Below are 15,608 nucleotides of genomic sequence, written 5' to 3'. Positions count from 1 at the left end.
TAGTTTAGCGGCCTAGACATTTAGTCCAGCGATAGCATGTGCTGCTATAGTTGTCGCGATAAAGTGCATAGAGGTTCCAGGATCAGACTGCGGCTCGGTGTTTGTTGATTAGAGTACATAGCCGAAGATCTACAGGACGTCACCAACACCCTGACACCGATAGCGCGCCAAGGCCGGGCACGTGCGCATGAACTCCATCTGACTCGGGTGTGCTCATTGCTCTCGCTACATGTACAGAATGTAAAGTCCCAACTGCTGCGCCGATATTGCATGAACCAAGTGAGCAATTCCAAATCCCCAAGGCACGCTGCCGCTTTGAACAAGAAAAAATACAAGCAAAAATCTCACTATGCCCAAAGCCTTGTCAATCTCATTCATTCTTCGAAGCCTGTAAAGATGCTTGTTCCGCTTTCTGCATTCTCCGCTTTGCTCGTTCATGCTTATTACGCGGTGTATGACGCTTACGAACGGCCTCGGTAGCCTTTCCCTAGAACTGTTAGCCGTCAACAAAGTGTCACCGATTGGAAGTGAATTACAACGTACACTAGGAAGATCAATACTCTCGCCAGGCCCAGGAACTGGACCCCATCGAAAATTCGGTACTCCGTTTGTGGTATTTGCAGAAACAATGTACCAAAAGCCGTTTTCGTACACTGGTCCTCCTGGTAGCATTCCTGGAGGTGGTCGTGGCTGTGGATTGACAGGAGGTGGAATAGTATAACCCGGAGGGCGATTGGCAGCGAATCTACGGTTGCTGTTCTGACGCCGATTGTTCATGTGCTGTGAGCGCAGGACGTTGAACATGGGCTGGCTGGGATAGTGCTGAGGCTGACAATGGGCCATCTCGTGCTCGAGCGTCGCGAGTTGTCGATTGACGAGGTATCGGTGCTCAACTGTGTTGGGAGAGTCTTCGAATGGAAATTCCTGGGGGACTGGCTGGTATGGATCTTGTCCGGGGGATGCGCTCCCATATTCATAAGAAACCTCACATACCTTTGCAACCATCTCAACAAAAAGATTCACTGCGGCGAGAGAAAAGAAGAATTTAAGAAGTTTTGCTCACGTACCTCGGCCATCTCATGCGGCGGCTCATGGGGCGAGCGCGTCTCATACGCTTCTTCAGTCATTGGCGGCGTCTGGTAGGACGGAGCGGGCCAGTTCTCCATAGTGGCTGCCGCGGTTGGGCGAATAGGCGATGGGAACGCCGAATCTAAACGCCAGTGCGATGTGACGCTGTCACAGTCTGAAAGACTTGCGAAGCTACGGGCGTAGCGGCCGTCATCTTGACCCTCTTCCTGATCATTTTCTGCTGTACCCCTCTCCTTACCCTCCTCGCCATCTTGCTCACAGACCTTGACCCAACCTTTTCCCTCCACGTACTCAATCTCAAAGTGAGGAATGGGAGGATAGTACTGTACCGGAACAATATCAGGATCCACCTCATCGCCATCCTCGGCCAAACACTCCGAGCAGTCCAGGCGGCTTTCTTCGAGACGATACTTTTGATGCGCTTCAAAGGTTCCGGGGCAGTCGATATGTGCGCAGTGGTGCGAGCCAAGGAAGTGTTCTCGTGGGCCGTCATAGTGGGACATGAAGAACATGATACACATGGCGGCGGTTAGCTATGTATTGTAAACAAGCAAGTGTAATACGCAACCGCTGATGTGAACTGTATGCAATCAACGGCGATTGCGGGATGGACGCGCTTCAGTGTCAACAAGAGAAATAACTCGTAGTCAGAATGGGAAAGGTAGACCTTAACAACGAGAAGAAAAGTTGCACAGACCAGCCGCGGGGCGCAATCCTGCTCATAGCAAACGAAAAGTCAGAGTGACTGCGAGTTGTTGTTCTCTCTGTGGTCAGATGAGCGAATGTTGAGAACCTGACACGATTGGCAAATTCGGGATTCTGGTGTAAAGCATACGATGTGGTTGATGGCGAAGAAATAAGGAAGCATAAAAATGAGATGAAAGAGATTGCAGAAAAGACTTCATAACGGACATCGTGCAACGCTCACCGTCTTACCACCCTTCAATCTTATAGTCAAATTTCCTGTCCCCTTTTCCTTGTTCAATCGGTTTGGCGTCGCCATCGTATAGTGTCCTCTCGAAATACGTTACCTTGCCCTCTCGATCACACAACACTATAATGTTTTTCTGAGTACCGTAGCACCCACTTGTAGCATCCACCGCCTTCGCTTTGACAAAATCGCCCACCTCATGCGCGGGCATCTTGTGCTCTTCAAGATGGTCTCTTCCAATTGCCGGAACAAATATGCTGTAACGCAGTTGGTTGAGGTACATGTCCCACTCCTCGTTCTCCTTCTGTCGGGGCATAGTGTCCGTGGTCAGGATGTCGAGAAAACGGTTGATGAGCTGATCCTGAGACTCTTTGGCAGCGACAGATTCGGCGATAGCGGCGCGCGTCCAGTCTTCTCCGTTAATCACTTTGGGCCAGGTGCGGTCACCATAGGCGGCATTGCTGAGAGCGTGGGTTTCATTCGGCTTTTGCAAGAGTTGAATCACGCCATGAACATCTGGAGTGCGGTTGCTCACAATGGCGAGACCCTTGTTTTCTTCTTTGACAACATCCTGAATGAATCCGTAGCATAGAGAGAAGCCACCAACGCCCTTGACGCCATCTTCTTCTATCATTCGTTTTGCAAAGTCTTCTGTGCTTTCCTGTTTCGCTGGATCGGACTTTAACCAGGCGTTTGGAATGAGCCCTCTGCTTCGCGCGCCTTCGATGATCTTTTCGTCTTCTTCACGGTAGTTGGTCAAGACTGCAATTCGGCCTTGGCGAGTCACACCCAGCCAGGTACCATGAGCGGGACGGTGAAGGTCGTAGCCGCCTAAGACTTGGTTGTCTGGAGATGGCCACCACGTTGCCTCCGCTGTTGGACGATGCAGATACTCCTGGTATGCGTTAGTTGTAGGACGGAATGTTGGTAGACTGGGATACCTACATCTCGGTTGTTGAGCAATATGAATGGATAGTCCGGATGTGCCGTTGTGAGAATAGCGATACACATTTTGATTTTGCTGCGATTGAGTCGTAGACAAGTTCAAGTGATGGGAAGAAGATACTGCGGTGTAATGTCTTGTGGCGTTGAGCGTGTCGGAGAACAACGGACCAAGCGAAGAGTTTACCGAAATGCAGTATGAGCGGTGTGAATGGGTGCCAACAGGTGCTTCAACGCTCATTCATATACGTGGTTCCAACCGTACAGGACGTGGAGTGAGGTGGAACGACACATGGCGAGATGAAGGCTGCGACCGAGGCGTTCTGATGTTCCTGTGATGTAGGAAGGTGTGACCTCGGGTCAACACTAGGGAAGACGGCATCTCCTTTGCTTATCATTGTTTCGCCGCGCGTGCATTGCGCAATCTCTGGATGACAAAGTACGAGAGAGCTGTGTCAACCCTCATTCTCTAGGCACGTCGCACAGCATGACGGTTCCTGCGGCGGAGTAACACGACGGAGGTGTCCGAAAACGATCTCTCACGTGCCAACCAGACCCCGGCCCCGATCTCGAGCTATGATCCCTGCCCAACGTCACAGCCCCGGTTGCACCTTCCTCTGCGTCAGCCCTATCCCCTCGACGAAATCTTGTATATCCCCAGGAAACAGAGCGGCGGCAAGCTCCCAGTGTATTGCATACGGCACCCGTCGACAGCCAGAACTATAATGGCAGCCAACTTCGCACCGTATCAAGACATACCGGAATCGTCACGCGCCCTCTCTCCACCGCCGCTTCATTCGCCGAGGACATCTGTCGACCGCACACGAAACATCATATCGCCTTCCACACGCGCCTACGAACAGCATGACTACTTCCAGGGCCAATCGCCTGTTTCCCCACCCGCGGAGCCGGACACCGAGCGGATAGCATGGGACCAGCCGGCCCGCAGCACGGGCTTCGACCGCTCCCGCGAGGATGTGGATATGTTCACGACATCGCTGGGCTGGAGACTGGACTACGAGGCTTGCTTGGCATACCTTCTGCTTCCACCAGCAGGCGGGGTCTTGCTACTGGTCTTGGAACACCAAAGCGACTATGTGCGGTTCCACGCATGGCAGAGCAGTCTGCTGTTCGCCTTTGTCTTTGTCTTGCACATCATATTCAGCTGGTCGAGCTTCATATCCTGGGTTCTCTTCATTGGAGATTTGGCAGGCATAGGGTGGCTGACTTGGAGGGCATATTTGGATGGTGAGTTCATACTCTCAATCAGAGACAGACCTGCTTGCTAACGACTGGACAGCTGCAACACTTGACCGATACGAAGTTCCCTTCTTTGGCCCGCTAGCGAGCTCGATACTCGACGATGAATAGAACGATACATAAATCTTGACGGTTATGTCGATACGGGCTACGTACAATCTGGGCAAGCATGGTGTTCATGGAGTTTCTGACAGCCACGAGCTGTCATTTAACGTGGATTGATATAGACTTTGATCATTCGACTTTTTATAATAAACAACACAGTTGTCTTCGCCCGCATATCGTATCCGATTACTGAGCCTGAATCACTGTTGAATGCGTTAGGGATTCCGAGTGTGGGGTTTGTACGCTTATATCATCCTGCTGAAGACGGAATTTTGCACTAACACAAGCTGTGCAGGCTTGGAGCGTCCTCGGCATATCTGCATCCCAGACTCTAGCCTGGAGCAGCGTTGGTAGATTTCCTCATTTTGTAGCATACGGCAACGAGACCATGCTGCGACTTTCCGATAATACTTACACATGCAGAACATTCAGCCGATTCTCGCGATTAGTTGCGACTCGGTTAAATAGGATGAGTATGTGGATTTTTTTGGATGGGTGACGACTGAGACATGACTAACTCGAGGATGTACAGGAACAAACCTGGGCACTCTAAAATTTGGTCAAGAGCGATGAGAATCGCCCCGACGCTGTAATGATACTCCGCCTTGGATGAGAAAGGAAACTTCCGGCCGTAGAAGACGTTGGAAGACCAGGAAGTGCTTAGAATGAGCAATCCAGCACGACTACTGTATGAGGCAAACGTAGCGTTAACCTCAACGAGGAGGAAGCCGAGGCTTGGCCTATACAGTATTTGTCATTGGAAGAAGGTGACGAACTAGTGTGACCTAGCCTCTTGTTTACTAAACACCAGCTTTCGGCTGCGAAGGGTATGTTCGTTCGTTTAGTTTGACGATCAACCACTACAAACAGGTCGCGGCCGAGCGAAAAGCCAATGCGGTTTATCGAGGTACTTCTTCCATCATCTCAATGTATAATGCGATGCTTTCAGAATGTAGGAAACAGTCTGAATAACTACGCAAAGAGCGCCATCTCCAGGTTCACTAATCATCCAATGCCGAACTCTTACACTAGACAAGGGGTAGTTGTGCGTCTATCACCACAGAATGTCTGAGCACTTTCCAAGTGGCCGAAAATCCGCCGTGCTCATGTGGATCTATCCACAGACAACAGCAACTTCCTGGTAACTTCCTGGCAAGTTCCAGGTATAGAATCCAGCTGATAAATCATGCTTCGTCTCGGGGTCCATTTCTTATTTACGAGCTCGATACTCAATATATAAAGGAAATGGCTTCTGTGCCAGTAAGGCCAGCAACAAACTGTCCAACCCTTCAATCTCAACATTAAATCTCAAGTTCAGCACCATCCCAAACACACTCAGAACAAACATGGCCTCATCCCTTACCTACCTCATTACTGGTGCCAACCGTGGCATTGGTAAAGGCTTTGTCTCAACCCTTCTCCAACGTCCCAACACCACCGTCATTGCTGGTGTCCGAGACGTCGCCAAGTCGACTCCCGCACTCGAGTCCCTCACCAAGGCTTCAGGCTCCAAGCTCATCATCGTCAAGATTGACTCCTCTGAGGAAGCGGACCCCAAGAATGCCGTCGATGAACTTCAATCCAAGCATGGCATCACCTCCCTCGACGTTGTGATCGCCAATGCCGGAATCGCACACTCCGGTGCAACTATCGACAAGACTACATCTGACGCACTCCGTGATCACTTTGCCGTCAACACCATCGGCCCAATCCTTCTCTTCCAGGCCGTCAAGCCCCTGCTGCAAGCCAGCAAGTCAGGCAACCCCATTTATCTCGGCATTTCCACCGTTATCAGTAGCATCGGCGGTCAAGCATTCCTCGCCGGATTCCCACAGGTGTTCAGCCCATATGGAGCCAGCAAGGCGGCACTGAACTGGGTTTTCGCTAGGATCCATCATGAGGAATCGTGGTTGACTTCGTATGTTACCCACCCTGGCTTGGTCATGACGGATATGGGTAACGAATTTGCCTCGCCCGATGGGCTCAAGGCTGCAGGCGCTATCACTGTTGAGCAGAGCGTAACAGGTGTTTTGAGCACACTGGATAAGGCGGACAGGAACATTTCTGGAACTTTCCAGAACCAAGATGGAACTACCCTGCCGTGGTAATTGTCGACATATGGACATCTTGCTCTGAAGTCGTAGAATCATAGGCGAAACAGGGAATCAAGAATGAATTAATGTGAATATGTTCATGTCAGTTGCTACGTGAAGAAAATCACGATACTTCACATGCGTTCCAATACAAACATCTTCTGATATATCCTCATAATCATTTTAGACCCCTAAAAATAAATGACAGATTTCTTATGCAACTCTATGAGCAGAGCCGCAATGAAGCATTGCTTGGAAAGTGCCGTACCACGGAGGGTTCATCTGCAGCACATACGGCTGATAGGAGAATATCGATCTTGGTAGTATTGGGTACTTTTGGCGTCGTAAATGTAGCCGTTGAATAGCGTCAGGAGAGGAAACTGTGTGGTGGTCAAAGATCAAGTCAGGCCGCACCCGCAACAGCCTCATTCAGTTAGCGTCGTTTACCAACTGCGCTACTACCACATGGCGTCATCGCTTCTGCGCTCCAAAGCTACCGACAAACGCGAACTCGTACTGCATGTCTCCTGAACAATCACTTCACCCTCTTCAACGGATGCTACGCGTGTGAACGACTGGGTTCTCAAAGCCGCGTTCCGCCGTAACGCGCACTTAGCCCCGGTTGTTTGCATTGACCGCGCACCCTTCTCAGACTTGTGGTACAGATATGGTAAGCCTCACGAGGCCACATAAAGACCGCGGCCTTCGACCCGGCAGCTAGATGGTCATAGTCTACTCACGAAGCTCTAGGATCATTATGTTTTCTTCATCATCTCATGCCCCTGCAGCCTGACGACGATGCCTTGCGGTCGCCTTCTGTAGCAAGGTCATACGTCACGAACTACACCCATGATGCTCGAGGTTGGTACTGGTACACGTACCGTTCGCTTTCTATTCTCGATAGTTCGATCACGAGTTGAGCGATACCTGCTGCGGAATTGAAGTCGTGATGAAAGTGTACACACCTTCGGGTACTATCGATGTGACTGAATGGACTTACATCTATGATTCAGGCCGGCTTCAAAGTTTTCCTTTGGCTTGTGTGCAGCACCAGTCTGTCACTACATTCTTTCGAATATGTCTCTGGTCTAATCCCATCGCTGTCACACAGGTGAGAGCGCTTTCTGAGCTTTCAATCTCACCTTCACCGCGACTCCTCACGAAAAAAATCTCGCTTAGCTTACCCAGTTATTGTTTGATCCAAAGGTCGACCTTCGTTCCCTCACATCCAACTCTCCAAATCCTGCAATATACCACACGACTGCAACGCACGACAACACCGTTCACGCGCCATCCGAATCACGGACAATGGGGCTTGCGCCTCTGCTCGTCGATACGTACCGTAAGTACAAAAAAGGCACAAACAACTTCGTTCAGTGGCTAGCGGAGACAGCTCGTGCAACTGGTACTGTCAATGATGTGCTCAAAGACAGTCGTCAAGACGTGGTACCGCCTACCGGAGGCAGACTAAAAGGAGTTGCTAGACAACAGGCGAAGAAAGCCGGGCTGACGCATGATCCTACAATCACCTGTCAAGTCACAAACAAGTCCTTTCTCACTCTCGCGACTGCGATCGCCGCTGACAAGCACACGTGTGTTCCGCCCGCAGTCTACAACATGTTGCGTGCGGTCACTCAGGGTCGCAAAGAGTGTGCAAACTGGTACCTTATGGCATCCGATGAAACAGATGACGCCGTTAAGGAGAGTAATGTGGGCCACAGAAAGTTCATCCAGCTCTTAGAGGACGTCCTGGAGATCCTCAAGCCAAAGCAGCCGCACACCCAGCACCAACCACTCAGGACCGCTAGAAATGCACCGCTACATACCAGCAACGCATACGAGCACTTGGTAGTTGAGGATTCTCTATATATAGAAGATATGCCAGACTTCATCGAGAGTCCAGTCAAACCTGTTCAGGAGAAGGTTACCTACAAGCTCGAGTCATCCGACATTGATGTTTCTTTCGCTATCTACTGCTTTCTCAAGGATGTTACGCACATCAGACTCGCTGTTAGGCGAACTTGGCGTGAGTTCGCAAAGGGCGACATAGGTGTCCAGGCCGCCGCGTTGACCATGAATGCCGCGTTGGCTATGATTGAGAAACTGAGCAACGAGTTTGAGCAAGCCCATCAACGTTTCAACGAATTTGAGTCACAGGGAATGCACTTGGAAATTATCCACTTCATACATAGTGGCTACAGCGAAAGAGAGAAAGGCTCGGCTTTCATCGATGCAGACGATGAGGATAGCGACCCTTCCGCCTACAACGAAGAAAAGCAGAGGCTAAGTTCCAAAACGGTGATGTGCACGCACACCACCGAATTGCTTGTTGAGATCTTCTTGCTTGAGAAGAACAAGGAAAATTGTCGGCTTACCAACGACGAGAAGAGATTCCTCAAATGTGTTTCACAACTTGCGTCGACGCCTGATGGAAGTGTGATTCCTCATAGCTATTTGGTGGGCAAGGCTGCGAGAAACCTGCTGTACGACCAACAGCTGAACGGTTGGATCGTATTCTCGTTACAAGTATTTTGGGACATGCAGAGAGAGCTGGCGTCATGTCTGCCTGTCGGCAGTATGCTCTTGCATAAGACCGGCCACCAACTTATCGGACGCTACGAAACCTATCTCGATGTTAAAGGCCTTGAGAATGTCGGCGTTACCCATGTTACATTCCGCGAGGTCATCATCAGGTCCAAGAGATTAGTCGAATACTTGGTCGACGATACGCAGGTTCAGAACACGTTCGATCATTTCGAAAAGCAATCAGGTCGAACATTCGATAACACTCCTGGCTTCTCATTGCTCAAGCATGATCCTGCGCTATGTGGCTTGATCTCTGTCGCCATCCGCGATGACTACCATACGATGGCCATCAACATGGCATCCAATCAAGGACAGATTATGGTCTCAGCTCATCTCTACAATGCTGTCCAGCAATCTGGAGATCTACCAAAAGACTTGCAGTGGACCGACATGGACTGGCTCATCGAGCGGCAAGGCAGCGATTGGATGTTCATGGGGGAGCGGCCAAAGCAAGGCTCCGCTTTTGGAAAGCGTGTGAACTTGGTCATGGGATCGTCGATCCACAAATACACCACGGACTATATGTCCCACAATCCAGACGTGAAGCCCGAGCGCAAAGTTGGCGGAATTCGTCTCGAGTTTCATGCACGGCGGTGCGAGCTAGCCGTGGACAGGGAGCCACGACACAAGAACCCTGTGGGCGACAACAACGCAAAGGATGATATCCTGATCATGGTGGAGTGCCTGGTCAACGACTTCCAAGGCAAGCTTGATGGCCCGTGCAAAACGCTATCCTCTCTCGACAAACTCCGCATTTTCAAACTGGCGATCGAGAACGACGAGCCAGCTTTCGCATTCGATGTTCTAGACCTCAATCTAAGGTGCATTCGGTTACTACAGGAGATACAGAGATACGCTATTATCTGCGCGCCGCTTGACTATCCTGTGTCAAGGTTCACTAAAGGGCTGACAATGAATACTGTCATCCGGGAACTACTCTACGATCTAGAGGGGCGCCTGCGGTACCGCGCCAGCATGTTCCCAGTAGCAGCTGCTATACTTTGCAAGATCGTACAGAAGGAAGGAAACATTGTTCTCACGACTGCTAAGATGTGCCAAGATGAGATGCAGCTCAGTCTTGAAGATTCAAAGGCTGAGGATGAGCCTAGCTTCGAAAATCCATTCGAGGACGAGGTGGATCTAAGATTCCGTAACATGGCTGCTTTCATCATAGTCCAAGACGATAAAGGAAATTGTCGAATGCCTTTCGATTCTTAGGTATGAGGTGGAACGATGGCTCCAAAATCTACCTTCGTGTCCGGTCGAACCTGCAGACCTGAGTGCCCCATCTGTTGGCAAAATCTTTGGACCTGAATGAGAAGGAAGGTAGTCTTTGTACAACCAATGGAGACTTCACATAGCATGTAGGCTAGCAACATTAAAATATGTCCAGCATGTTTCTTTGCCTTGACGTGTGACTGATGCGCCACTCCTGTTCCTGTGCTTTAGAGCCCTGCTTAACATTACTGGTATCCTAATCAACATACACGCCTGTCACTCTGTAGGACGAGAGGGTAATAAGTATGAAGTCGATGTCACAAGCCTGCTCCGGAATATGATCATTAAATAAATACCGCTGTCCAAGTCTACAAGATTACCATGACCGCACCGAACAGAACAAGAAGACTTGCACCCAGGCTCTTGCCCGCCATAGCACCAGAATTAGTGCTCTCAGCCACCGCAGCACTTCCTGTAGCACTTCCCGTAGCACTTGCCGAACTGACCATGCTTGCCGTAGTCGACGCCCCAGTACTGTTGCTAATAGCCGAAGCCCACTCTCCACCCACACCACCGTCTACATTTACCGTGGCAGATGGGCTAGCAGAACCAGAAGTGGAAGCGGTAGCCGAGCCAGAAGCAGAGGAAGCCTTTGTTGCATCTCCAGAGTCACTCTTCTTCGCACTGCTACCCTCTCCATCAACGACAATGCTCTCGAAACCACCAGTCATGTCGCCGTAAGAGTAGCTGCTTCCAGGGTTGTCGTTTCTGACCTCGACCTTCTCCAACACCATGGTAAAAGGCGCTTGGCTGTAGTCTGTCTCGCCACCGGCCCATTCAATGGTTCCCTCGGCGTTGTTTGGGTCGCCGCCAGCCCAGATGCCGATGCGGACGTTCATGGGTGTTTGCGGGTAGTTGTCACCACCGTTTGCATCGGCGAATGGGAGGGTGCGTACGACTTTGTCGTCGACGAGCCAGGATGTTGCCTCGGAGGTCCAGTGGATGGTGTAGTTGTGGGTTGTGCCTTGGGTATCAGAGATAGCGGCGTCTACTTCGCGGTCGTGGGTTGTTGTGTTTCCTTTTCCGAAGTAGTTGGCTGTAAGAAGGCGGGTATGTTAGCGTTCTCCTTCGAGGCATAACCGCCCCCATGTTTAGGGGAAGTGGAGAGGAATTGTGACTTACTCTGAACATTCGCGGGCTCTCCACCCAACCACTCCCAATCTATCTCGTCCAAATCGTCACTCTCAAGAATCGCACTACTAACTACACCCTTGCCCGGCGCAGCTGTCATGATAAAGCTCACGCTGCCGAAGAAGATGTACCACTGTGATTGAATCGTCGGTGCATCGCCAGCTTTCTTGATTGTAAACTCCGCGCCCTTGCTGGTGTAGGAGATGTCGCCAGCAGTAACTTTCCAGTTGTCATCGTCAGCACCCTTGGTAAAGTCGTGTGTGTATGTCGACGAGGAGAGGGCGGCATCTGCTGGGCAGGACTTTTTGGTAGGATCACATGATGTAGATGTTTGAGCGAGAGCGGGGATAGCTGCGGAGAGGATGAGCGAGAGGGGGAGTACGGAGATGCTGGGAAAATGCATTATGAGAGAGTAAATAGTATAAAGTTGATCGTCGGCTCCAAACGAATGACCTTGGATATGAGAAGGAACAGAAACGACAGCGACTTAGCGAAGAGACAGGAAGAGAGCCTTGGATATGAGGATAAGCATCAAAAAGAGCCGCGTACCCACACCTTTAATCAAATCCCCAAAAGCTTGAACGAGGAGGCTATCTACGCCTCGGCAGCCAGTCAAGGAGCCACCATAGCCCCGTCAAAGGGGGCCATTTTTGTTCATTTCGATAGCCATCGGGCATCCCTGATCACCATCAGCACCCGAGGAAACGGTCCAGGTCCAATATCGTTCAGGAACGAGAGGGTCGCGTTTACGGCCGCGTCAGGTACCGTTGGCAGGTCTGTGTTTAAAGCCGCGTGGGCCGATGACGAGGCGCTCGCCCCACCCGCTGGTCCCGCCGTCCAATATGAGCTGTGGCTGTCTGTGGCTAACTATAGCTCGCGAACACGAAGATGGATTTATTGGGGCTTGTACAAGTACACAAATTCTAGAATTGGAGTTCATGCTTGATCGTACATATGAATAAACTGGCGCCGTACATGTGTGTACTGCGCCATAAAGATACGAGGGGCATTCAGACACTGCGACAAGATTGTGCATTCAAATTATCCAATCTGAGTATTGCCGCATTCGGCCGCCAGCGTTTGATCAAGATAGCTTCGTACCAGAAAATGAGACAGCCGGACAATGTGAAGAAGAAACACGAAGACATATAGACACGAGGGTCTGATGTAATGCAGTATACCCATAAAATATGTAAGATGCCGGCTATGAACCATCATGCAAAGCGCAGTGTACAGTGCGTCGTAGTCATAACTCTTGTAATTCGTTATCCATCCCGTGCGCGACATTCGACAACTCCAACCGCGCGTGACCAGAAAAAGAATGCGCAAGATACTCTTCATTTGCTCATACAAAACAAGGCTAACCAGTGCAGTAAGTGTCCACGCCTTTACAGCTCAGCGTCACCTGCTCATGAAGAAGGGCAGGATCTATCGCGTCTTCTTGACCTCTGTAGCCCATCCCTCGATCCCCTCTCCTTTACTACCGACAGGGATGTTCAGATCTACACCCTCCATACCCTTTGTATCCTTCAAAAACTCATGGCCTGCCATCCCACCCGCATTTGCTCGGTCTATGGGCAACAGCTCTAACATGGGCAACAAGAAATCGGCAATCTTCTTACTCTCCTCTGCGCTGAAATGATACTTCTCGTGGAGGACGTCAGGAAGGGCCCAGTGTCGTAATCGGTGGATGTTTCGGAGTTCGCCTTTGCGGTTGAATATTTCCTGGGACCATTTTCCCGACATGCATAGACCCTTGGGGAAGGTGCCTAGAAGCTCGATGATCTGTGCGATGTGGTCGTCGTCTTTGCCGTATTTTGTGCCAGATTGTGGGTCGAAGAGATAGTCGCCGGTGATGAGTTCGAAAGTCTAGGGATGTTAGCTCGTATTTCCCGTGTTGAAGAGTGCTCATACCATTGCGGCCATACTCCAGACATCCGTGCTGGCACCCCATTTACTGCCCAGGATGACTTCTGGTGACCGATATTGCCTAGTCTGAATGTCATTGGTAAAGTGATGGCCGACCCAGCAGGCGTTTCCAAGATCTGCAATCTTGACTGAGATGGTTTCGAAAGCGTTTTCGACTTGCTGCTCGAGCTCCGTCTTGCCGGACGAGCTGCTGGTTTTGTCGAGGCTGATGCCCGATACCTCCTTGGTAAGAAGGTCGCTGATAGAATTAGCACACTTTCCAACACGGATGATTTCGCAACTTACGCGGACTTCTCCCGTTGCTTTTGTGCGTCGTCTTCGGTGGACGATTTGATACCGAGCCGTTCTGCCATGGATAGGCTGGGGGCAGCGGATGGAGTTGCTAGAGCACCACTCATTACGACACCGTCTGACGAAGAAGGAGGACTCGAAATAGTCGTGGGGGAGTCTTTACCTGTACCTTCACTCATGACCTTGTTGAGACTTTGTGGGCCTCCCATTCCGGGGAAGCTAGAGATGTCGGCGTGGTTGAAGCTCGCGTTGAGCGGACTGGGGAGCGGTTGGCTTCCTGTGATGAGGGTCCTCCGTCTCCGCCTGCCGTTCCTCACGCTGTCTTCGCTGTCCTTCTTCTTTGGCTCATCCTTTACGTATGTCTTTACGATTTGTTCGACGTCGCCAATCTCGATGAGAACGTTCTCGGGCTTCAAATCGGTGTGAATAATGCCGCACTCGCGATGGAGGTAGTCGAGGCCTAGCAAGACCTGCTTTGTGATCTGTTTGACCAGAGGCATGGGTATACCCCGGTGGTTCCACCTCTTGATCAAGCCCAACAAATTCTCTCCTAGCACTTCAAACACCATGCAGACGTGGATACCGTTGGGGCCCTTGTGGTTGAAGGAATCGAGCAGGCTGACGACGTGTTTCCGGCCGGGGTGTTTCTCGTTGGCTTCGACTACCTTCTTGAGAAGCTTAATCTCGTCGAGCGCGGTTTCGGTGTAATGCGCAGCGGAGCGCACGACTTTCAGGGCGACGTGCTTGCCGTTGGTGTTATCCCTTGACAGCCAGACGGTCGAGAAATGGCCCCAGCCGAGCTTGCGCACAATTGTGTACTTGCCGTCCTTGTACTCTTCACCGACCTGCACCGGGTGGTAGCCGCCCTTGCAGTAGTCCTCAGAGTCCTCCTCGTCGGCTGTGTTTTCGGCTTCATCGACGGACGACGACGACGAGTCGGGCGAGTGGCTTAATTGGTTTCCGTACATCTTGTGCTGGGCGAGCGGCGAGTTTGCGTTCTGCACACTGCGGGGTTGAGGTCAGTATAAGGTTGCTGCAGTTAGATCATGTCTTGGGCGGCGCAGTGTGCGCGCGCATTAAAATGAGTGGAGAGGTGGCGCAGTGTGGGTAGGTGAGCGGGTGAAAGATGGGGGGGAAGCTTGGGGCGGTGGCAGGTGGCAGTAGAGGTGTGGTGGTGGTAGTGGTGGTGGTGGTGGTGATGATGATGAACGTACTTGTACTGAAAGGACCCCGTCGAACCAGCGGGCGAAGCGTTCTGGTTGCCCTGGTTCTCCGTGGTGATTATGGGCTTGAGGTCCTGGCCCTTCCGTCGCTTCTTGCCGCCGTTGCTGTTTGCCGCCTGCGCGACCTGCTTCGCCTTGTTGATGGCCGCCTTCTTCATGTCGGTGCCATTCATGGTGGCTTTCCCCGCCACGCGCTGGGCTGTGGGCGGGCCTGAGGCTCAAAGGGCTGCTGGGATGCGATGTGCAGTTAGGCGCTCGGGACGCGTTGGGCAGCGCGCATGAGCAGAGGGAGACAGACTATGGGCTTGGGTATATAACCAGAGGGCAGCGTGGCTCTCTCTCGTCGCAGTCGCACTGCCTTGCGATTTCTTCAATTGCTGGACACGGGCTTAGCGCTCCCCTCGCCAGCCTATCGATGTCTGGCTCCTGATTGGTGCTAACGTGGGGGATGGCACGGATGCGAGGTGCTGCAACGACCACGGCTGATGACTCGCTGGGGTGGGATGCGGCCTGCGGTATTAATTCAGCTGCACTCGCCTCTCGGAGAATTGGCTGTGACGTGAGAGGATTGTAGAGGTGGTGACGGATGGCTGGATGCGCGTTCAGAGCCGGACGTACGAGGAAGCGGTAAGAAGCAGGAGAGACGAATTATGACATCAGTCGACGCCTACAAATAGTCGCCTGCTACCACATTAGTTCCTCCCCAGAAGCCAGTTTTGCCCCAAAAGCCTTGCGTCTTTGCTCACTTAG

General features: G+C 51.5%; 6 protein-coding genes across 6 annotated transcripts; 3 read left to right on the top strand and 3 right to left on the bottom strand.

The window, feature by feature from the left end:
* Positions 1-487: 487 nt before the first annotated feature.
* ACET3X_000215 (uncharacterized protein) lies at positions 488-3,031 on the bottom strand (the record flags this gene model as incomplete). The annotated part of the gene is made up of 5 exons (XM_069447486.1): positions 488-493; positions 544-993; positions 1,068-1,622; positions 2,217-2,915; positions 2,966-3,031. 5 exons carry the CDS (start codon positions 3,029-3,031, stop codon positions 488-490), a joined length of 1,776 nt encoding a protein of 591 aa, XP_069310457.1.
* Positions 3,032-3,687: 656 nt separating this feature from the next.
* Positions 3,688-4,333, top strand: ACET3X_000214 (uncharacterized protein; the record flags this gene model as incomplete). The annotated part of the gene is made up of 2 exons (XM_069447485.1): positions 3,688-4,210; positions 4,263-4,333. The coding sequence occupies 2 exons, from the start codon at positions 3,688-3,690 to the stop codon at positions 4,331-4,333; spliced, it is 594 nt and encodes a 197-aa protein (XP_069310456.1).
* Positions 4,334-5,673: 1,340 nt separating this feature from the next.
* On the top strand, positions 5,674-6,435 carry ACET3X_000213 (uncharacterized protein; the record flags this gene model as incomplete). The annotated part of the gene is made up of 1 exon (XM_069447483.1): positions 5,674-6,435. The coding sequence occupies one exon, from the start codon at positions 5,674-5,676 to the stop codon at positions 6,433-6,435; it is 762 nt and encodes a 253-aa protein (XP_069310455.1).
* Positions 6,436-7,728: 1,293 nt separating this feature from the next.
* ACET3X_000212 (uncharacterized protein) lies at positions 7,729-10,224 on the top strand (the record flags this gene model as incomplete). Its single annotated transcript, XM_069447472.1, has 1 exon — positions 7,729-10,224. One exon carries the CDS (start codon positions 7,729-7,731, stop codon positions 10,222-10,224), a length of 2,496 nt encoding a protein of 831 aa, XP_069310454.1.
* A 368-nt stretch (positions 10,225-10,592) lies between these two features.
* On the bottom strand, positions 10,593-11,818 carry ACET3X_000211 (uncharacterized protein; the record flags this gene model as incomplete). The annotated part of the gene is made up of 2 exons (XM_069447461.1): positions 10,593-11,320; positions 11,407-11,818. The coding sequence occupies 2 exons, from the start codon at positions 11,816-11,818 to the stop codon at positions 10,593-10,595; spliced, it is 1,140 nt and encodes a 379-aa protein (XP_069310453.1).
* Positions 11,819-12,843: 1,025 nt separating this feature from the next.
* Positions 12,844-15,031, bottom strand: ACET3X_000210 (uncharacterized protein; the record flags this gene model as incomplete). The annotated part of the gene is made up of 4 exons (XM_069447450.1): positions 12,844-13,284; positions 13,330-13,582; positions 13,630-14,640; positions 14,850-15,031. The coding sequence occupies 4 exons, from the start codon at positions 15,029-15,031 to the stop codon at positions 12,844-12,846; spliced, it is 1,887 nt and encodes a 628-aa protein (XP_069310452.1).
* Between the last annotated feature and the right edge of the window lie 577 nt (positions 15,032-15,608).

This window comes from Alternaria dauci, chromosome 1 (assembly GCF_042100115.1).
Source record: "Alternaria dauci strain A2016 chromosome 1, whole genome shotgun sequence".
Lineage (NCBI taxonomy): Eukaryota > Fungi > Ascomycota > Dothideomycetes > Pleosporales > Pleosporaceae > Alternaria > Alternaria dauci.
This window is presented reverse-complemented; position numbering and strand designations above follow the sequence as displayed.